This window comes from Rousettus aegyptiacus, unplaced genomic scaffold (assembly GCF_014176215.1).
Source record: "Rousettus aegyptiacus isolate mRouAeg1 unplaced genomic scaffold, mRouAeg1.p scaffold_m13_p_3, whole genome shotgun sequence".
NCBI lineage: Eukaryota > Metazoa > Chordata > Mammalia > Chiroptera > Pteropodidae > Rousettus > Rousettus aegyptiacus.
The window spans coordinates 5,959,770-5,981,717 of NW_023416306.1; the positions used below are offsets into that span (position 1 = coordinate 5,959,770).

At 52.9% G+C, this 21,948-nt stretch overlaps 1 protein-coding gene across 3 annotated transcripts; it reads left to right on the forward strand.

Moving 5' to 3' along the window:
• Positions 1–4,880: 4,880 nt before the first annotated feature.
• Positions 4,881–21,947, forward strand: GOLGA2 (golgin A2). Of its 3 annotated transcripts, XM_016163751.2 has the most exons (27): positions 4,881–5,013; positions 6,864–6,986; positions 7,953–8,033; positions 10,930–11,049; positions 11,329–11,372; positions 11,493–11,553; positions 11,939–11,998; positions 12,173–12,253; positions 13,040–13,078; positions 13,349–13,411; positions 13,500–13,593; positions 13,687–13,793; positions 14,767–14,825; positions 15,111–15,252; positions 16,560–16,649; positions 16,757–16,864; positions 17,069–17,156; positions 17,552–17,889; positions 18,165–18,278; positions 19,020–19,265; positions 19,347–19,422; positions 19,654–19,742; positions 20,016–20,234; positions 20,326–20,428; positions 20,528–20,634; positions 20,706–20,865; positions 20,955–21,947. In XM_016163751.2, exons 1-27 carry the CDS (start codon positions 4,945–4,947, stop codon positions 21,173–21,175), a joined length of 3,102 nt encoding a protein of 1,033 aa, XP_016019237.2. In that variant the 5' UTR covers positions 4,881–4,944; the 3' UTR covers positions 21,176–21,947. The 3 variants fall into 3 exon arrangements, with proteins under 3 accessions (XP_016019237.2, XP_016019239.2, XP_016019238.2); XM_016163753.2 differs by lacking the exon at positions 12,173–12,253; XM_016163752.2 differs by lacking the exon at positions 7,953–8,033.
• The last annotated feature ends 1 nt before the right edge of the window (position 21,948 follows it).

A 21,948-nucleotide genomic window follows, 5' to 3' on the forward strand; every position in this document is an offset into this window, starting at 1 on the left:
GATTCACACCAAGATTGTTCACATGTTTATTTACAAATGGGATACACACACACATACACACGTATCATTGGGACATCTCGGGAACCTTGAAGCTGGGCTCCCCTTCTTTGCTGGGCTCCCTCCCGACCCAGGTTGGGTTCTCCAGAAAAGGGCTTCTGACGCTTTCTTGCTGGTAAGCCTGCAGGCATGCTGGCTGGGCTCTCAGTGCTTCTCGTGTCCATATCTGCCTGTCTCGGAGGGCCCTGGACAAGGGGCTGTGAGCCTCTGCTCAGTCATTCATGTCTAGGCCAAATTCTGGATACAATTCTTTGGTGGTGATGCCTCGGATCACAGCTGAAAATAAGGATGAAAGTCCAGCGGGAGCAGTGGAAGAATGGCCGAAACCTTGGCCCACTCCTGTGCCTTCTTCCTGCTTCCCTGGTTGCCAAGGTGACTCTCCTGCCACTCCTTCCAGGTCTCTCCACAGTGGGCCCTGTCAGGCCACCCCAACCGAGACTCATGAACCCTTGCCCTACTTTACAAAGGAGTCAAACAAAGCTCTCCAGAATCCTTTCTCCACACAGAGCAGCTAGAGTTACCTGCTCGAAATGGAAGTATACATGTACCTTGTACCCAGGGTCTGCTAACAACCAGAATCCTTAGCCTGGCTCATGTCCCAGGCCCTGGCCGCTTGGTGACACTGTTCCTCTGTTCCTCTTGTTCCCTCAAAGACTCTTCCTTCCTCCCATGAGAAGGGCTCTGACCCCCTTATCGCATCCCTACCTGCCACCCTGTTCCATCTCTGCCCTTTGTTTCCTTCACAGCACTTACCACGTTTTATAATTTGTTTGTGTTCCTTTACTTAGTGACCACTCTCCTCCCTAACCCCAACAATGAAACAGTTCACTTGAAGAAAGAGACCTTCAAAGGTCTGGTTCTCCAACGTGTACCCATGCCTTATAGAGCAGCGCAGGGTAGGTGCTCAGCAAATATTCACTCGACAAATGATAGGCTACCCGCGCCAGCTCCTACGTCACAGGAGGACAGGTCTCAAGCTGGTGTCTATCTAACAAGACCTTATGCCCTAACCACTGGGCTACAGTCCCCCCTCACATTCCTTTCTTCCTGGGCCCTGATCGTCCTCCTCTCTTCATCTATCTGTATTTCCTTCCATTTTCTCCTTTCCCTCCTTTGGGACCCGCTCCTCCCTGAAAGGCAGAGAAGCCCTCCCCGCTATAAAATCCTGGATGCCGACAGGCAGCTCTGCAACCGGTGATAAAACTCAGGCAGTAGCTGGACAGACAATCCTGGCTCTGAACACTATCCCCAATGTCACTGGCCGCTGAACATCAGAGTGCCCACCAATCTGAGCGAGGTGCTGCAACTGAGGCTACCTACACAATTCCTTACCTCCAGGTGGGCTGTCTGAGCCGCCCACACACACAGGTGTCTGTGCCTTGGCTAAGCCCTCTGGATAGTGAGACTGTGTTTAAGAGGGAACAAAATACCCCCTTCAAGGCCCACAGAGTCGCCTTTGCATTTTCTGCTCTGGTAGCAAGTCAGCCTCCAGATAGCAAGGATAGTGTCTCAATCAGTCTGAGTAGTCCCTAGAAGACTGGGAACCCTAGTCTTCAGTCCAGCAGGGGGGTGAGCCCATGCTCACACTTGCCTGCAGCTCCAAACCAGACTCTACACTGGAGGGAAAAAACCCCAGGGACTCAGGTAAGAGTTGTACAGCCACTTCGCCAGGTGGGCAGGGAGGGCAGGGGCATTCGGTCTGGGAGCTGGGCTGCTGAGTAGGGTGGGAGGGTTGGTAAGTTAGAAGGCACAGGAGCAAAATCCGGGGGCAGGGGACTCCTTCCAAGCCCTGGTTGCCCTCTGGAGTCCTGCTACTCACCTAGTTTGCCCAGTAGCATCTGGCCTGCATCCTTGATGTCGTTATACTCATGGAGCTGGGAGATGTGGTCCTCTAGTTCATCTACACTGTAGCCTCTGGGGTGAGGGATGGAGAGACAGAATCGTTAAGGAAGCTGATGAGATTCCAAGGTTCAGAGAGTCATGAAGCATCTATTTACCAAATGTTCACTAAGGGCCTACCAGGTGCTCAGTGCTACAGACACTTAGAGATGGTGAGATAGACCCTGCCCATTGAAGCTTACCAGGAGGGCAGGGGATTGGCCCCTGGCAAATGCTCTCGTACCCTCCGGGAGGAGTCCTAACCACACTCATACTGTGACTCTGGCTACAGATGAGGGATTCACAGATGGGCACATGAGTGGCTAGTCAGATTTCCTCAACTGTGAAATGTACATTCAGAAGCTGCTCAGTCTGTGCCAAGTGGCTGGAGCAAGGAGCATCGGAAAACCCACTAGCTGTGGAAGAACCAGCCTCCCCCAGGCACTGAAAACCCCACTTGCAGAGAGAGAATGGAGCCCAGAGCAGACAGAGTAGAGGCAGAGAATGCGGGCCTGGGAGAGAGACCAGGAGAGGGATAACCTGCATTCCTGAGTTCCTAGTTCCTGGTCTTCCTATGCCTGACCACACCCTGCCGCCGCTGCCGCTGCCAAGACATCCTGAATTCAAAGTCGCAGTCCTGTTCTTATGCTAAGTTAGTAATGACTAGCCTGCAGTTACTGGGCACTAGTTAAAAGTTATCTTAAGTATGCTCAGGAACCCAATAAGACTTACTCAGCTATTAACTGAGAGATCTCCTTGTCCAGCATGTCCCTCTTCTCCTTCAGTTTCTGAATGTCAAGGTGCAGAGAATCCTCGCTGGCCCCATCAGACTGGCCAGACTTGGGCGATGGCCGCTGAGTGGCACAAAAAGTCATTAGCCAGGTTGACCAGTTAGCCACAATCCAGAGCTTACAAGTTGTCCCCCAATAGCCACTCCCCCTCTTCTGCTTGGTAATAGACACCCCCCAGCCCCAAGTAGGATTACATTTCCCAGCTTCCCTTGGAATTAGATGTGGCCTTATAACTAAGTTCTGACAAGCGGAACGTAACCAGAAATGGTGTATGTGTTGTCTGAGAACTGTCCTTCTAGGGAGAGGACAGGCTTTTCTTTGGCTTTCATCCTTTCTGCTAGCTGGAATGTAGAAGCCATGCTGGAGCTGAACAGTGTCTTAGATGATGAAGTAGAAGCCACACTGAAGGCATGGTGGAACAGGATAGAGGCCTGGGTCTCTGATGACTGTTTAAGCCACCATTATTTGGGGTTTTCTTTCAGTCCCAGCCAAATCCAATCCTACCTAAAGGGCCCAGGGAGTCCACATCAGGTCTCCTCGGATCCTTCTCTTAAGTCTGTGATGTCGCTGGGTTTATAACAAAATCTTTTCCTGGGGCTACAGTTCATCTTTACTCTTTCTGCCTCTAAAAGCTGTGAAGGCCGGTGCCTGGTACACTGCTAATCTTTAGGAAATGTGTATTGGATCAACTGTCTACACGTGGTACAAGAGACCAAGGAAGATGTGGTTCCTATTCTTCCAGCCAGTCAACAACGGTAGTGAGTAAGCACTATTTTGCAGGCACTGGCAAAAGCTCCGGGGGTTTAGCAATGGAGAAGACAGCAAGCCTGGCCCGCTGCCTTCGTGGAACAATAGCCTCGTACCAAACATATCACACTCAACAATTAATGCTCTTCCTCCAGAGATTTCCATTTCAAGTTCTACTCACAGGTCACACGTCATGAGAAAGGCGCCTTCTCTGACCATTCCGTTTAAATGATCACTCCTCAACCACTCACTACCCCTTTGTGCTGATGTTTTATGACATGGTATACCTCTCATTGATAATATGATTTTCATTGTGGGCCTTACACCACTGGAGCATAAACTCCACGAGGGCAAGGACTTTGCTATATTCACTGCTGATTGCGCTATGTCTACAACAGTACCCGGCATGAAGTAGGCACTCAATAAAATTTGTCAAATGAGTGAGTGAATGACAAATAACTAATCAACTAGATTGGGGTGCCATTGACAAGGACAGGACACTGCTTCTTCTTTGAAGCATAGTGGGCATGAGGAAAAGACAGGGAAGGGCTGAGAAATAACTTGGGAGTTTCTCAGCAGAAGGTCGGCTGGGGGTGGATCAGCTGCTGTGGGGACAGAGAGGACGCTGGGAGCAGCAGTCACGTATGGTAGCAGGCGGGAGCGGGGCGGGGGGCACGAGCATACTCACCGGGGATCGGAAGGCCCCGCGGCAACTTTTGGAAAGTCCTGGTTGGGTCCTGGAGAGGAATCCAAAGGAAAATTGGCAGATTGTACCTAGCGTCCGCTCCAGGAAGAAGGGGTACTGTGGGGGGTGCGTGCGGAATTGGGAAGTGGGAGTGATTGGGACTGAATCTAGTCGGGAAGGGGTTAGATATGCTCCCGGGATCAGGGTAGAAGATCCTCGAGCAAGGGGAGATTCTGACGGGATGGAGTGTGTGGACTGGATCGGGTATCTAGAGGTGATCTCTGGGACAAGAAAGTGTAGTGCAGAACTATGGGGAGTCAAGAAAGGGATTGTGAAAGGATGCACTTTCCCCCTGCTGTCCGCTCCCAGCCCACCTCCTGAGCCCCGGGGTCCGAGGCCCCCGTTTCGGGGGGGTTTGCAGTACAGGAGGATCCAGGGCGTGGACGGGAGAGCGGCCTCTCAGGTCCGCCAGTTAACTAGAACGCTGTGAGGAGCCCAGCAACCGCCACAAGGCGAGCTGTGCGTGCAACCTGAGAGAGGTTGGGCCCCGCCCCTTCCCGAGGTGGGCGGAGACAGCGGCTGCGCGCGCAGCTTTCATTGTGACTCTACCCGTCCGTCGCGGCCTGCGTAGGCATTGCCACGCACCCATAGACCAATGGGATTAGAGAGTATAGGCCACGCCCACACCGCTGTTGCTTAGTACCCTGGTTCCTCCTTTTCTGGCTCACAAACCAGCGGCGCGGCTGCCGGAAGCAATTCCGCAGTGGTCGCTGGGAGTGAAGTGATATGGCCCCTCCCATTCCCGAGATGTCGGAAGAAACCCGACAGAGCAAATTGGCCGCGGCCAAGAAAAAGGTAAAACGTGTCGGGGTCGCGGCTCCCTGACCAAGCCTCAGGCCCCTCCGACTGCTGGTCTGTGGTCAGAGTCTGTGCTGCCTCTGAGGCACACGGGGCAAGCCCCTCGGCGCCACCCCACAACGTCTTCTCACCAGTCCCGCCCCCCCACACCCCTGGCAGCCCAGCCCCCGCCCTCGCCTGTCGCCCCCGGGTGACTTTGGGCCGGTGTCCCTGGGGACTACCGGCTCCAGGCTTGGTCTTCGCCTCTTGCCGCCCAGAACCGGACCTCCTGGGCTTCTTGGGCTCTTGGTCGCTAAGGACCTCGGTCCGGGCCCTGCGCTCCCTCCCCCCTCCGCGGAGCGGTGACTCGGTGGGGAGCAGTGGAATGTAGTTACGTCACAATCCCCCTCCGAACTGTCATTACCGCCGTGAGCCCGGTGTTTGATCTTACGACCCAGTCTCCCAGTGTTTTCGCCACCTGTCCTGTTTCTCTGGTCGTGGCACCCATTTCCAGCTCGAAGGGGACTCGGGACTATAGGACCTAGGTCGGAGAGGTTTCAGGCTCTCTTACTCTAGACTGTATCCTACCCTTAGACATGAAAAGTCTACATTTTACTGGTGATATCGAAACGTTGACCGCGTCTCTGGGTGACAAGGGGGAGAATGTGTTTGGTTTTCTTCCCGGTTTCTGCTCTCCCGAGAGACTTTCTAACTTTTCATCCGAATTCTCTTGCTCACGTTCTAATTCCCTATGATTCTGGGACCGGATTGGCTCCCAGTTAGTGCTCTTTGCCGTGAGATCTGCTAATCCTCTGCGGAGCAGATCTCGGGGAAACTGCACTGCACAGCTGGGAATCTCCAGATGGGCATCTCAGTATGGGGTGTTCCGCGGAGTGCCACAGGAAACATATGGGACCCAAGCATCAGTTTTGCTGGATTCTCTTGAGAAAGAAAAAAGCCTTTAATATTAATGTACTTAGGTATGACATTTACATAGATTTGTAAGATCATAATAGACTTCTCTCTGAAATGGTGCCTGGGTTGTCTTTTCCCTGTTACCATTCCAGATACACTAGGGGTATCCCTTCACTGCCTTCTGCCATTAGGCTACTCTGAAGGAAAAGTTTGAGTAGTGATGTGTTACCTTTAACAGACGTCTGAGAAAGGATCCTGATGTCTGATTACATAAGTATTTACTTTTCCAACACCACCTTGGTTTTGCCCTCTGGCAGCTGCGAATTCATAGCATAACCCCCAGAACTCAGAGTCAAAAGACTGAGTTTAAATTCCATTATTAAGAAGAAGTGAAATACTCCCATTTGCAACAACATATATGGACCTTGAGATAATCATGCTGAGCAAAATAAGCCAGACAGAAAAGGTCGAAAACCACGTGATATCACTTATATGTGGGGTGTAAATCTAATTACAACAAATAAACAGGACAAACAAACTGAGATTTATGGACATGGACGATGGACCAGTGGTTGGTTACCAGAGGGTGGCAGGGAGAAGGAATTGATAGAGTAAAAGGGATCAAATATGTGGTGACAAAGAAATCTAACTATGGGCGGTGAACACACAATGCAATATATATATATGCTTTACTGCTAAATTATACACCTGAAACTTACTGGGTTTTGTTAACCAATGTCACCATAAAAAAAGGACAAAACAATTAAATTGCATTATTGCCTTTTTTTAAAGCTATATTATCAGTGCATTACTTCAGTCCTTAAGTGAGAATTATAACGCCTTATAGGGTTGTCATGGCATTAAATCAGATGGTGAATATGAGAGTTTTGTAAATTATAAAGTAGGATGTGTATACAGGTGTTTATAAGTTTCACCGCTTTTTCTTTCTGCAGTTGAGGGAATATCAGCTGAAGCATGGCTGTGTTACTCCCTCAGGACCTAAGAAGAAAAAGAAGATTAAAAATGGCAGTGAACCTGAGACACCCACTTCTGATGGTTGTCACTCAGCTGAGGATGTGAGTCTTGGCTAGCCAGGCTTCCGGGAATAGGGGCGCTCAGCGGGCAGTACAGGGTAGTGATTAAGATCGTGGAAGAAGTGTCAGGTACTGGGTAAGAATTCTGGGTCTGAGTCCAACCTCTTTTTATGTTAGAGATGTAGTTAAGGGCAGACTGTTTCAACTCTTTGGGTCTCTGTTTCCACATCAGTAAAATCCTGGTAGTATGTCTTACACTTACAATGATGTTGTTTTTATATTAATCCCTTAATATAGGGCCCGGTGCGGAGTAAACATTCAGTAAAAGGTGGTTGCTTTTGGACTTTCTGCTCTGGTGGTTTTCCTCATCCTCAGCCTCAAGGGGAAGCCAGGCAGTGAGACCAACCACCTGCTATCCTTTAGGAAGCACCAAGAGAGCCCCAAGGTGTGGTGAGGAGAGGCCCAGGCGCTGGCTTAGGAGTGTCGAGTCCATCTCTGCCACCAGCTCACTGGGTGATCCTAGGAAAATCACTTCCTCTCCTGGGCCTTGGTTTCCATATCTGTAAGATGACATTTGTTGTGTCTTTCAAACTTATTTTTTAGCTGTAATCCCCTTTGTTGAAGCAAACGTTTACTCGAAATTCTGATTTTTAAAATGGAGATGGGGGTCTGTAGCCCTGCCAGGTTCACCTCTATCTCCCTGGGCCTGAGGAGAGGGTCTAATGAGCGGATTCAGAGCTGCAGTGGCCAGATGACTTCACTCTATGTGAGTGCATCGTTCAGGAGACTTTTCCATCTGTCTGTCTGTGTTGATTTCAGCCTCTGGCAAGGCAGCGAGTGGCCGTTTGGAGAGATGGCGCAGGCCAAGCTATTGATCCCCTTCTCTCTTCTCCAGCTTTCCGTTTCTTTGAAACCATCTGTTCTTCCTTCCTCGACTCTCTTGCCTCTCTCTAAGCCACTTTTCTCTTTCTCCCCCTGCCCTTGTTTTTCCCTTTTCGCCTCCTGTAGATTCAGGACATTCTGAAGGTGCTGGTGTCCGACCTTAACCGCTCCAATGGGGTAGTGCTCCCCCCATTGGACAAGTGGAAGGTGAGGCAGTGCCAAGACCCCTCTCTGGCTTGCTCTCTCCCAGCTGTGCATGTCCCCAAGGCTTCTGTGATTTGGGGGATACTTCGCCTCTGGCTTATTTTATGTTGCTGCCATTAACCCTCAGCCTGTTAATGTTTGCTTTTTCACCTGCTTGGTTGATTGGTTTTTTTTTTCCCTTCCCCCACATCTTTTATCATCTTGGAGAAGGCAAGATGTCCCTTGAAAGCTAAAGGTAATCTGGGAATAGCTTCCAGAGCAGGTGTGTAGGATGTAGGCTTTTTGAGCCTCATGTGTGAGTGTCCCAGTGGTGCTTTCAGACTAGGAGAGATTAAATAAAACCAGACTTTCAAGTCTTGTCCTGTGGGCATCTTTCCTCAAAAGACCAAGAGACCATAGAGCAGTTTGTGATTTTTCGAATTGACTAATTCGTTTTGGTTTGAGTCAGCAGCCTAAAGTTACGAAAAAAGGAGTTTGCATTAGGGTTATAGAGATACTAAGGATGTGAGGTTAAACAGATGAGTGACCAGGACATTTCGCCCCGATGCTCTTTTAAAAATCAGCTGGACACTTAACCATATTCAGTGGGCCCTTGATAGCAGAGGCACTTGGCTGAGTGCTGGAGAAAATAGGGGAACCAGACAGAATGCCCACTGAGGGAGGCAGGTCCCCTGAAAGAGGCAAGCTAAAGTGTGGCAACATTCCAGATGCTCAGCTGCGGGCGAGGTTGGTTTTAAATGGAGTTGAGGTGGAGTGGGTGGCATTCGAGCCTCGTTTGAAGATTAGAGGTGGGTAATGGCCATCCACATGGAGAGAGAGGGAAATAAGAGTCCTAGGCCGAGGGCGTGATACAGGTAGCGGCCAGAGTTATGAGCTCACAGAGCACATCCCAGAAAGTCAAGGAGCCGGGAGATGACCTCTCCCAGCTGTGATGTTGGCACTTCCTCCTTCATTAATGTTCTCAGGGGACGTCTGCCAGGCCGGAGGAGTCGAGCTGAAATGGGGCCAGGTCCTATTGGAGATGGGGGTGGGGAAAGGGGCCGGGACAGGGCACTGCTGGCTGGTGTTAGAGTCTTTTCAGTCATCAGGACTGCTCATGTCCAGTCAGGCAGGCCTCACCATGTTCTGTGACTCACCTCGTCGGCTCAGAGGAGCACCGAGTGGCATGGGGAGGGCAGCGCAGGCCTAAAGGAGTCCCGAAGCCAAGTATTTACACTCATGTTCTGCACCTGTGTCCCTCTGTTGTCTTGGAAGCAAAGACTCAGATTCCCATAGTCCCTTCTTGCTGATTTTAAATCCTCTCTTTATCAGTTACTGTTTCCCACTTAAGTTTTCTGTTCCAATAATATAGGCCTGTGAATGCAGTATCCTGGGCAGAAATGATAGCATTTCCAGAAATGGAGAATAATGGAGAAATAAAAAGATTTTTAATGGACTGGGATATTTGAAGGGAGTGGACAATGGGTTTTGTTTTTTGTTTTTTGTTTTTTGGGTTTTTTGTTTGTTTTTGTTTTTGTTTTAACTCCAGACTTAGCTACAGGACTCAAAATTATGAAATAACTTGGTTGCTCACAAAACGGTCATGTTACATATATTTAAGTTCTCAAAAAAATACTTTATTTCCCCTTTGGAACTTTCTTGTGTCTAATGCTAAGGATCAGTAGGAATCACAAGATGCCAAGAGGGACCCAGAGCTGGCCAGGGCCCATGGTTGGGAGGATGCCACCTCCCCCAAAGTCTTCTGCCTGCCCAGCTCTGAACCCCTGCTCTTGCCTATTAGAGTCGGTAATACAGGTTGGGAAGGCAACACGGATTCCAGGGTCAAAGGTCATAGTGTAGACAGTAAACCAGCAAATAGCCTGATCCAGCCTCAGCATCCCCAGGCTCTTTAGCACTCGCTCTAAGGAGGGCAGCAGACTGGGGTTTTCAGAGGCCAGGACTGAGGGGTCCAGCAGGCAGACAGCCCTTTTCCACCCCAGAGAGGTGCAGCCTCTTCCTCCTGGACCCAGTTTCACTGCACAGGTCTTGGCTCCCTAGCTCTTTTCCCTCGTCAAGCCTCAGTTTGTCACCCATCTTCCCCATCTCTGCTCACCTGGCCTGTTGGACATTAGCTCTCTAGAGCGGGAGGCTTGGACTAAGTGTCAAGCCTGAGCCTGCAGGGAGGCTGGAGAGGGCTCTGGTAAAGCAAGTGGGTCCAGTTGAGGAAGAGAGGGTGGCTTTTCCGGGGCCCCTGGTCCTCGATCCCAGGATTGTTCTTCAGGAAGCCACGCGTCAAAGGGCAGACAGTTACTCCTGGTTTCTCAGGTGGTTCCTTGGTTGGGTAGGTGTTTTGGGACTAGGAGGTTGGGGTGGGGTTACTTTTTACCCCCAGGAACAGGGAGAGGCTTCTAGTTGGGCAGCTTCTTTCCCAGAAAAGGCCTCAGTCAGGCAGACGTGGTCACTGGTTGGTGGGGGGAGTGGAGGAAGGAAAGGGGAGCATGAGAGGAAGGATGCAGAGCTGCGCTGACCACATCAGCTTCTTCGCTGCCACGCTGCACCCTGCTGGGGCCTGTAGTGAGGCACAGACAGGCCTTCTGGAAGAACAGTGCCTCCTTCTCCCCGACTCGGCACACCTTCCTTCCATCTGCTGGGACTGCCACAGCTCAGACCCTGTTACTGTCTTTTGCTGAACGCCAGGGAGAACAAGGCCCCCATGTGTTCATGAAGGAGGCCCGAAGGCTGCAGAGCGGCCTGAGCCCTGGGTGAGCCATAGCCACACCTCAGAGTGGCTTCCAGCATGTGTGATTGTCACTCTCCTTGCAGCAACACCTGTCCTACCTGCTCCACACCCTGTCTCCATGGCAATGAGATGTCTCCCTTTCCACATGGCTCCCTAACCCCCTGCTCTGTTCTGTGACAGGCGCCCAAAGACCGCGCCACTCCTGCAGCACCACTTACTGATGACGACACCATGTCACCCGGCGGTGTCGTTTCCCCCCATGCTAGTCCCTCCCGTGTCACTAGCATGGCATCAGCTCAGGTTTGTGCCTCTTCTCCCTTTGCCCTCTGCCCCACTGTATGTTCACCCCTCCTCCTCCGCAGAGGACTGGACCCGCTGCGGATTCTTCCCCTTGCTTCAGGTAGCTTGGTTCCTAGGGCCGTGCACCCTTCCTGAGGACTGGGGTGAGGGAGGCCAAGACCAGGCTTTTCCTTAAGGTTCGGGGAGACGGCAGGTTCTCGGAATGAGCTTGGCTCACCCCACCGCTGGGTGATACTTACTGGAAATTGAATTACTACCTCATGTGTTTCCTCCCAACAGAACCATGATGCTGAAAATGGTCCTAGTCCCATGGATGAAAGCAAGTGAGTGTCTGCTATGGGGGCAGCAGTTCCGAGGCCGAGGGAGTCAGGGAAGGCCACTGCCCGTGACCCCTTCTTTTCCATCGAGCCTCCTGCATCCCTGATTCCTGTGTTCATCCCCAGATTCTCATCTACCGAGAGCCTGCGTCAGCTTTCTCAGCAGCTCAACGGTCTTGTGTCCGAGGTACCCCAGAAATGGGAACCGAGAGGGGGTCAGAGGGGGAAGGAACATAGAACAGAAACTGAGGCAGAGGTTCCCTCGGGGGCGGCAGATGTGAGAGCAGTCGACTTGGCTGGGTAATGACTCTTTGAAGCTGTGCAAATGAAGGAGTTGGACCACGAGATTGACTACATCATTTTATCTCGCTGCAGAAAGCACAGGATGAGAGCTGCTTGAGAGAGGTGAAGGGGTGATAAGAACCAGGAGAGGGGTTGGCACACAGGGATTACTGGAGGAGGGGGTCAACTAAGGCAGAAAAAATTTTGCCAGTCGATGGAGACAGGAAGTCTGCGGGCTGGTCATGGATGGGGATAGAACATCTCCATGTGAACTCTTTGATCTCTCCTAGTCTACGTCCTACGTCAACGGGGAGGGCCTAGCATCTTCTGCTAATATAAAGGCACTGGAGGTGAGTGGCCCTGGACTGGCCCAGTGACCCTATAGGCCAGCCTCTGCCGCAACAGTGGGGGCTGGGTGCCCCGCTGCCAGCTGAGACAGCCCAGACGCCCCCCAACCCTAATGATTGCTCTTTCTACCTCTTCCCCCACCTTCCTCCAACTCCTCCTCTCTGCATGCGCCTCAGAGCCGGTATCAAGAGCTATCTCTAGCCCTGGAGTCCAGCAATCTTAGAAACAAACAACTCCTTAGCAAGATAGAGGAATTGGTAAGAGTCCAGTGGGGTCCCCTGATTTCACACTGCCAGTCGGGGGCTCTGAAGAAAGGGGCCGGGGCCCCTGGTGCCAAGGGAGACTGGGGTGCCGGGGGGCTCAGGTCTCAGCTGGAGGGACCCCAGAGCACAGAGCATGCGGCATGGCTCTTTCTCTGGCTGCTCCTTTGCCCGCTCTCTGTTCTTTAGACACTCCTGCTTAAGCCCTCTTTACACCAGCCCTGGTGGCTCTGTTGCCTCTGGGGGAAGCGTAGCTTGACTGTTGTGTTCTGGCTCTGACTCCGCCCCAAACTTGCTCTGTCTTTGACCTTGAACACTTCACATCTTCTCTCTGTGCTTCAGTTTCTTAAGAAGGTAGAATTAGAGGATGTCCAAGGGCCCTTTCAGGTTAGAAAAATCAGAGACATGAAGGTTCTTTTCATTCCTATATCTCTGCTTTTGAGAACAGAACCCCACCTGTGGTATGTGCTTAGTAAATATTCATTGAATTAATGCACCTTTCCAAATCACGAGCTGGCAGAAGGGGTAGTCTTTCTTTTCTCAAACCTCATTTCTAGAGGTTTATGTCATTGTCTTCTCATGGGAATTTCGATTGAGACACTCATTTCTGTACCTGGGAGCAAAGCCACCCAAGACCTAAAGCCTCTGCTTGGGCGCTTTGAATTTTCCCCACAAATGTTCCCTTTAAAACCCATTCCTGGCCCCTGCCCGTTTCTCCTTCTTGGTCTGAGGATCATAGCAGAGGGGACAACCTCAGTTACCTTTCTTTGACTCTTCCCACAGAAACAACAGAACCAGGAAACTGTGGATCAACTAGAAAAAGTAACGTGGTTTCTTTGCTCGCTATATGGCTGCGGGGTTTGGGGGAGGACTCAGATGCACAGGCCTGTGCTCGTCTGGCCTGCCCCGAGCCTAGAAAAATAAAGGGCCCACTCTGCCTGTCACCAGTCCACCCCCCGCCCTGTCACCCACTTCAATATGATGTCATGGGGGGGCCTGCCCTGGGCCATTGGTGGCATTCTGGGAGCATGTCCTTTGCTGTTTCATCTCTGCCTCCTCCCAGCAAGAGGTTTTTCTTCTTTCTTCCCACAGGAGAAGGAAGAATGTGAACAAAAGCGTCTGAAGGATCAGGGGGCTATAAGAGAGCAGCTGCAGGTGAGTGGACCGTAGGGTCTTCCCTCGTGTCCCCTAGGAGACACTTCTCTTCCTCTTTTTCAGCACTTATTTGGCTTTTCTCCCAAAGGTTCATATCCAGACCATAGGGATTCTAGTGTCTGAGAAGTCGGAATTACAGACGGCCCTGTCCCATACCCACAACGCAGTCAGGCAGAAAGCAGGTGGGAGTCTGGACGCCCTGTCCTCCTTTGCCCTGGCATGCAGGCAGGCCTCCAGTGGCATTCCTTCCTTGGGCTCCGTTTCTGTCATTTCAGGAGAGGTGGAGGATCTTGTCTGTCGCCTGAAATCTTCCCGGCAGCGCATCATAGAGCTGGAGCGGACGCTGTCTGCAATGTCCACTCAGCAGAAACAAGCGGACAGGGTGAGCCCAGCACCCAACCCAGCCCTGCCACTTGGGGGGTGGGCGGTGAGCCTCAAAGTCCCTTCTGTAGAATGGAGTGTCTTGCTGCCCAGAGGGAAGCCCGCGCCACTTCTTACTGCTTTAAGGCTGTGAGAAGCAGCCGGGGTGAGTTGGTTGCTGTGGGATTTGGGGTGTGCTGTCTCCAGCGAGGCCGGGGTGCGGGCTCAGAGCCTGGTGCCAGCCCTTCCCTGACTGTCCGTGTGTGGGCCTGGGCCAGGGTGCTAGGTATTTGGGCCGCTCTGGTGCAGAGCAGTGTTTTCAGTATGTTATTCTCTGCGCAGAGAGGGGAGGGGTGTGTGTGCGTGAAAGAGTTCACAGAAACCCAGGGGAGAGGAACAGGGTGGCTGGGAGACGTGTCACTTCTGTGCCTTCTGAATTTGAGGCAATGTGAATGTATCATCCATTCAAAAAATGAACAAAAAGTTATAACACAAATTTACTTCTCCCTCTCATGCCTCCACCCCAGGAAGAAAATGTGGAAAGAATCAGACAGTCCTGAATGTCTAATTATAGCTCTAAGTGATTTTAGGCAAGCGACTTAACCTCTGATGCTCTGTGTCATTCACCTGTAAAATGGTGATAATGATAGTGATTGCCTCCAATTGCGATTGTGAGGATTAAAAGGGTTGGCACGGTGCCTGGTAAAGTGCTCAATAAAGGTCCAAGAGTGATGATGATAACAGTAATAATGATAGCAATATTATCAGCTACCTCGGGCCTTCTGTCAGCCAGCTGTGAATTCGGTCTCGGCCTGCCCCTTCCACCCTTACCGAGTTCTTATTAAAAGCATATGAGAACATGGGCTCGGAAGTGCTTTGAAAAAATATACAGTGACTCCGGGTGACTACATGTGGCCGTGGCATCACTGCTGTTGCCGTTAGTGTGAGCCGTGTCGTCTGCCTGCCTAGCCCTGACTTGGCCTTTTGTTTTTCAGTACACCAAGGAATTAACCAAAGATCGAGACACCCTCAGGCTGGAGTTATACAGGAGCAAGTAGGACGGGGGTCGGGGAGGCCAGGGGGTCCTCGGGCCGGGGGCTGTGCTGGGAAGTGGGAGGGGTACCAGCTGTGGACATGTGCTAGTCCCAGCTGTGCCACCGACTCATGCTTGGCCTCATGTGATTCTTGTCCTCTCTCTGGCCTGTCATTTGTGAATCTTGATCCTGGGATCCCTCCCAGTGACACTATTCTGTAGTCCTTTGCGAGGGTGATGGGTTGATCACCACGGTGATCCTTTCTGGTTTTTATTCATGCCTTTTCCCACTGTCTCTGGTCATAGCAAAGCCAATGAGGACCTGAAGCAGCAGAACTCAGAACTGGAGGAGAAGCTGCGGGTCTTGGTGACCGAGAATTCGACTATGCAAATGCGGTTTGAGGAGTCGCAAAAAAAGCTGGAGATGTCAGAGCTGCTGCTGCAGCAGGTGAGGGGCTGGAGCCCCAGGGACTACAGGGCAGTTGGGGTCGTGTCTCTTGGGATCATCGTGCGTGGCCCCCAGCGAGGAGCTAGGAAATTTGGATCTTTGTTCTGTTCTTGCCATATAATCCTCTAGATTTTGATAAAAAAGCAACTTGAGGCCCTCTCCAAACTGTGGAATCAGACCTCAAGGATAAGGCTTTTTAATTTGATTTTTAAAGCATCCTAGTTGAAAACCATTGTTTTATATATGACATTTATCAGGCTAGCCCATGAGTCTGTTGACTTCCTCTTGGGGGCCAAGCTACCAGATAGTCAGCGCTCCTGGGTCAGAGAGCCCCTCTCCAGTTTTTCTTCACACTAAACAATACTTTGCCTTCATGTAACTTCTGTCCACTGGTCTTTCTTCCCTCCAGAACAGCACAGGAAAAATCTCATCTCTTTACTACGACAGACAGACCTTGAGATCTTTTGTAAGGGGGTGCACGTGAGCTCCCTGTGCTTCCTAGATCTTTTCTGAGCTAGTCAGCCCAGCACCTTCAACTCTTTCTCATGCTGTCATCCTCTTGATTGCTCTCTCCTGGATATGATTGTCAAGGCTCCTCTATGGTCAGGACCCTAGAGTGAAACATGAGTCTCCAATTTGGCCTGGGCAGCAGACAGATCTTAATACCTCCTCTCCTTGCCTTCCATCCATCTGTCCACTAGGGGGCAATCTTTGTGCCTGTTCCTGTGATAGGCAGTCTAATAAACGGTCTACTAGAGATATGAGAAGTTAGGGCTTAAGGGTGCTCCGAAATTCAGGTGGCTGCTCATCCTTTTGACCCAACCACTCCATTTTGAGGACCAGCACATGTGCCGCCTTACTCATTATAGCCATCTAAAAGGCCATTAAAGGTATACTAAAGCACGCTGTGTTGATATATAGGACTATGAAACCATTACAAACATTAAATATAATTCATAGCAAAGTGAAAATAAGTTGTAGAATCATATATGATAGGCACTCAAGACAACGCAACTTGTAATGTGCATTAATTAAACTTGTTTGCATATGCATAGGAAGGGTCTGGAAGGGTACATGTGAGATTGGTGGGATTGTGGGGCTAGAGGAAAGGTGGGGAGGACTTTGAACACTTATTGTTTGAATAGTTTACAATGAGTATTTAGTACACATACACCCTGTGGAAGTGGTACTAATGACACGAGGGCGGAAATCTTTATCACCCCTGCGTTGTACGTGGAGCCTAGCTCAGACTCTTTTGGGAGGCATTGCATGGGTTGCCAGATCTAACCTCATTTTTCACCATCCAGTTTTCCAGTCAGTCTGAAACCCCCGATAGCAAGCAGCAGTTAGAGCAGGCCCTGGAGGAGCGCGCAAAGCTGGAGGCACATGTGGATCAGGTGAGGCTTTGCAGAGGGAGGGGCGTGGAAGGAGGATGACCCCAGGTGACCAGGAGCAGGTGAGGCCCAGTGACAGCCCCTGCTAACTTCCGTGTCCATTCTGACAGTTGAAGGATTTGCTGAAGCAACTGCAGATGGAGAGAGACCTTTATGTCAAGAATCTGAAAGAAGATAATGCCATTTGGCAACAGAGGATGGAGCAGATGTCAGAGAAGGTAAGATGTGACCTTCGGCCCCCCACACCTTAGATAGGTCACTTGATCTTTCTGGGCATCTGAAAAATGGGAATCATATCGTTTGCTGTGTGCAGCCAGAGGTGGGTGTGTGTGTTTCGTAGGTGGGGGTGGAGAGGGAGATGGTCGCCTGGCTATTCATCCATCCCCTCCTTCCACACACTCCTTCCCCTGTGCTTTTGGCAGATGTGCAAGTTGAGGGAGGAGAAGGAGCAGAGCATGAGTCAGGTGCAGGAGCTGGAGACCAGCTTGGCTGAACTGAGGAACCAGATAGGTAAGCTGAGGTCAGGGTGATCTGGGAGCAGGACTTGTGTCAGGAGAGCTGGTGAGGGTGGCTAGAAAGCCCCCAAGGAGGTGGGTGGATGGAAGGTCACTGTGGCAGTGGAAAGAAGTCTGTTCCAGGAGTTGGCAAGTCTTGCAATCTTTTCGATCCTCGGTGTCTCCATCTGTAAAAGGATGGCGTGCTCACTGCTAACCGAGTTGTCTTGAGCATAAAAATTTAAACAACTCTATTTGAAAGTGTCTCGAAAGATTGAACATCATATGAGTGTGGGGAGCTATCAGCCAGGAAGCCAAGCTTTTGGGTGAGGAGGCCAAGTTAGGAGCCAGGGACCGAGAAGAGGGTGTTTTGAAACTGCAGAGGTTCTTACTGTGTGCTTCATTCCTCAGCCGTCCCCCCGCCCCAGGAGCCCCCAGCAGGGCCTTCGGAGATGGAACAGCGGCTGGAAGCCGAGGCCAGGCAGCTACAGAAGGAACTGGAGAGCCTGGCGGGGCAGCTGCAGGCCCAGGTGCAAGACAACGAGAGTCTGAGTCGTCTGAATCGGGAGCAGGAGCAGCGGCTGCTGGAGCTGGAGCGGGCCGCCGAGCTCTGGGGCGAGCAGGCGGAGGAGCGCAAGCGGGTGCTGGAGACCATGCAGAACGACCGCACGACCATCAGCCGCGCGCTCTCCCAGAACCGGGAGCTCAAGGAGCAGCTGGCTGAGCTGCAGAACGGCTTCGTCAGGCTGGTGCGCCACCCCGCCCACCCTGCCCTCCCCGTCGGGTCTTTAGGTGCAGTGCGAGACACTTGACCCCTCTGGGCCTTCGTTTTTTCACCTTTAACATGGGGTGCTATGGGCCTAACGTGAAACGGTGCTTATGAAAGCACCTTGTGACCCCGAGAGCCCTCCCCCGATGTGTGCAGGGGGAGCCCTGCTCCCTTCCCTGAGCCGGGGGAGGCGGACACCGTGTACTGGGGTCTCCAGCCGTGTTGGGGGGCCGCTGATTGCTTCTCTCTGTCCAGACCAATGAGAATATGGAGATTACCAGTGCGCTTCAGTCGGAGCAGCATGTCAAGAAGGAGCTGGCCAAGAAGCTGGGCCAGCTGCAGGAGAAGCTGGGGGAGCTGAAGGAGACGGTAACCCTGCCCCGAGGCTGGGGAGGGCTGGGAGCCGAGTGCCAGCTTCCGGGGCTGCAGGGGCTCGGGCAGGGGTGAGCCAGGCACTAGGGCCAGAACGAAATAGCTCCAGCCAGAGAGAAAGCTGACCCTATGGTTCTCCTGAGCCCGTGACCACTGTGACCTGCCCGCTGACCTTCAGAGGCGGGTAGCCCTGCGCCATAGGTCATCATCCCCGATGGAGGCACTGAGCCGAGTTAGAGGAGCGGTGTGCCCGGTGCACGACGGGCGGCCCCTGGCAGTCAGCTCTGGATTCTAACCTCAGTCCCACTAGTCACTATTCACGTCGCATTCTAAGATAAGCCTCAGTTTCTTTAACTTAAAAGAGAAATTAGCATTTTCCTCATGGAGGTAGTGAAGATTAAATGAGAATCACGCATGTGAAGTATCGGGCATTTAGTGTGCACTTAGCAGACAGATGTTGGCCACTCTTCCACGAGTCTGTGGCCTAAAGTTAGAAAGCACGTTGTCAAGAGGCGTGAGGCTGGGTGAAGGTCACGTGAGGATATGGGCAAGGGAAGCGGTCACTGAGTCCCTTGAGTGAGAAAGTCAGGGGTCTGGGCAGGCGGCGGAGCTGGGCAGGCGGCGGAGCCCTTGGTGCCTGCCTCAGGCACAGGGTACTACGCCCGCCCTCTGCAAGATGTGGGTCCAGAATTGGGAGGCAAGCCACCACTCGCCCTCATTCCCTGGGTCTTCCCACAGGTGGAGCTGAAGAGCCAAGAGGCCCAGAGTCTGCAGCAGCAGCGGGACCAGTACCTGAGCCACCTCCAGCAGTACGTGGTCACTTATCAGCAGCACGTGGCCACCTACCAGCAACTGGCCTCCGAGAAAGAGGAGCTGCACAAACAGGTCCTGCTGCAGACTCAGCTCATGGACCAGCTACAGCATGAGGAAGTTCAGGTCAAGATGGAGGCCGACATGGCCCGCCAAGAGTTGCAGGAGACCCAGGTGAGGGATGCGAGTGGCGGGCTCCTGAGCACCAAGGTCTGCAACACGTGTCCCTTCTCACTCTTTTCCCTGGTCCCTTAGGAGCGCTTGGAAGCTGCCAACCAGCAGAATCACAATCTACAGGCCCAGCTGAGCCTCATGGCTCTGCCTGGGGAAGGTAATTGGGACTCTCCAGAGGGAGAAGATGGAGCCCAAGGATGAGGGAGATTTAGCAGTATAGAACTGAGTTAGAAGGGACCTTTAGGAGACGGTGAATCCTTTTCCCCTGGGTACGGGCTGGTCCAGGGTTGCACAGTGAGGTGGGGTAGAGCTGGGCCCCGAGCTTTCTTCCTGGGCCACTCTACCTCCCTTGTGGGGTTGTCTGAGGACTCTCCGGCTGTCCCAACAGGAGACGGACTGGACAGTGAGGAGGAGGACAAGGAGGCTCCCCGGCCAAAGCTGAGCATGCCGGAGGACCTAGAGAGCCCAGAGGCCATGGTGAGCTGACCTCCCCGCCCCTTCCCCGTCCTACCTTCCTGCCTCCCTCTGAGGTTCCTCCCCAATACCCTTCTTACCCTTGGGTTCCACCCTGTGACTTCTCTTGGTCCCCCAACCTCCCCTGGGAGCCAATGGTCAGACACCATGTCATCCTCGAACCACAGATGTGCCCACGGAGGCCCTGAGAAGTGGAGGGGTTCTTTCTGCCTCGGCCCCTTCCCGCTCGTCCTGAGCATGTCCCTACAAAAGCGCACATGCTCCCCTCGCTCCCAGGTGGCATTTTTTAACTCGGCCTTGGCCAGTGCTGACGAAGAGCAGGCACGGCTGCGTGGGCAGCTTAAGGAGCAGAAGCTGCACTGCCGGCGCCTGGCTCAGCTGGCAGCCCCATCCCAGCACCAGCTGGAGGGCAAGGCCCCGGCCCCTCACTCTGAGGGGAACAGTGTGCCTGCAGAGACGCACCAGGCCCTCCAGGGGGCCATGGACAAGCTGCAGGTGAGTGAGTCTCCCCCAGCAGTGGGCCAGGGAGGGCCGGGCTGGGCGGGACAGGGGGCCGCTGAGCCCCAACCCCTCCTCTCGGCTGCAGGGCCGCTTTACAGAGCTCATGCAGGAGAAAGTGGACTTGAAGGAGCGCGTAGAGGAGCTGGAGCATCGCTGCATCCAGCTGTCTGGAGAGACGGACACTATTGGTGAGCGAGGCGGCCGGGGCTCGGACGGAAGGCGCCCTGGTGGGTGGGGAGCCCCAGCAGCTGAGCCCTGTCCGCCTGCCCGCCCCACCCCTCCCGCAGGAGAGTACATTGCCCTCTACCAGAGCCAGAGGGCTGTGCTGAAGGAGCGGCACAGAGAGAAGGAGGAGTACATTAGCCGGCTGGCTCAGGACAAGGAGGAAATGAAGGTAGAGGCCCTGACCATCTCTGCAGGTGGGGAAGGGGGCAGGGGTCGTGTGCTGAGCACCTCTCCCTCCAGGTGAAGCTCCTGGAGCTGCAGGAGCTGGTGTTACGCCTGGTGGGCGAGCGGAATGAATGGTATGGCAAGTTCCTGGTGGCTGCCCAGAACCCTGCTGGTGAGCCCAGTGCAGCGCCCCCAGCAGCCCCCCAGGAGAATGGTGCTGCTGACAGCCAGGGTGGTGCGTAGAGCCCCCAGGGCAGGCGGGCGGGCGGGCGGGCAGGGTTGGGCTCACACATCGCTCAGAGCCCTGCCTCCCTCTCTCCAAAGATCTCCACGAGGTGAGCCTTGCCGACAACGTGGAGCCTACTCAGGGAGAGGCCCTGCCGGGCCTGGCTGCCGCCCCTGAGAACCCCACCGCACAGCAGATTATGCAGCTGCTGCGAGAGATCCAGAACCCCCAGGAGCGCCCAGGCTTGGGCAGCAACCCCTGCATCCCCTTCTTCTACCGGGCTGATGACAATGACGAGGTGAAGATCATGGTCATCTAACTGCCTGACACTAAAAGACAAAGCCTGGAGAAGTGGGGCCGGGGCTTCGTCCCCACCCTCTGTCACTGTTCCTCCTTTCCTGGCACCCCTTCCTGGTCAACCCTTCCAGGTCACCCTTTCATCCCCTACACTAGCAAGATAGGGCCCCCGAGAAAGGGGTATGATGACGCCCCTGCCTACTTGGGGAGACACACAGATATAGGCCCCTTGGCCCCTTGGCCAAGGCTGTCTTAATCTCTGGGCTGCTGCTAGTTCCAGAAAAAACAAAGAGCCAGAAGTGCAGGAAAGGTAGTTTATTTTAAGAGGCTACCTCTCTCGGGGAGCAGGGGTTCCCTGGTGGCCTCCTCACCCCTGCCAAGGAGTCCTTCATTTAGAGGGGCTCATGCATCCTCTGCTCAGAGGCACTTTGGGGCACAAGTGCCCCCCTTGTCCAGGTATACAACTGGGCAGCACTCTCAACAGGCCTTGGGACACTTGGGGCTAACCAAGGCCAGGCACAGGCATAAGCTGGTGGCGGGGTGGGCTCCCTCCCCAGTGTACATACTATATCTATGTAACATTTTGTATATTCCAGGGGTAGGGCGGCCCCCTGTATCATAGCAAAGATTGGAACTGGCAGATGGGGAACAGGTTCTATTAAATATTTGGGGATGGGGGAACTTATTTATTGATAGCATAGGACAGAGGAAGAAGGCAGGGATGGGGTGGTACCTGGGTGATTCGAATCCTGTTTGTTTTACTTTTTGTTTCAGAATAAATGAATTTAGCCATAC

Coding starts and splice junctions, on each gene's coding strand:
- GOLGA2 (XM_016163751.2), top strand. CDS start 4,945: ATGGCCCCTCCCATTCCCGAGATGTCGGAAGAAACCCGACAGAGCAAA. Junction 16,650..16,756: donor TGGAGGCACATGTGGATCAG/GTGAGGCTTTGC, acceptor CCATTCTGACAG/TTGAAGGATTTGCTGAAGCA. Junction 20,429..20,527: donor TGGAGAGACGGACACTATTG/GTGAGCGAGGCG, acceptor CCCCTCCCGCAG/GAGAGTACATTGCCCTCTAC.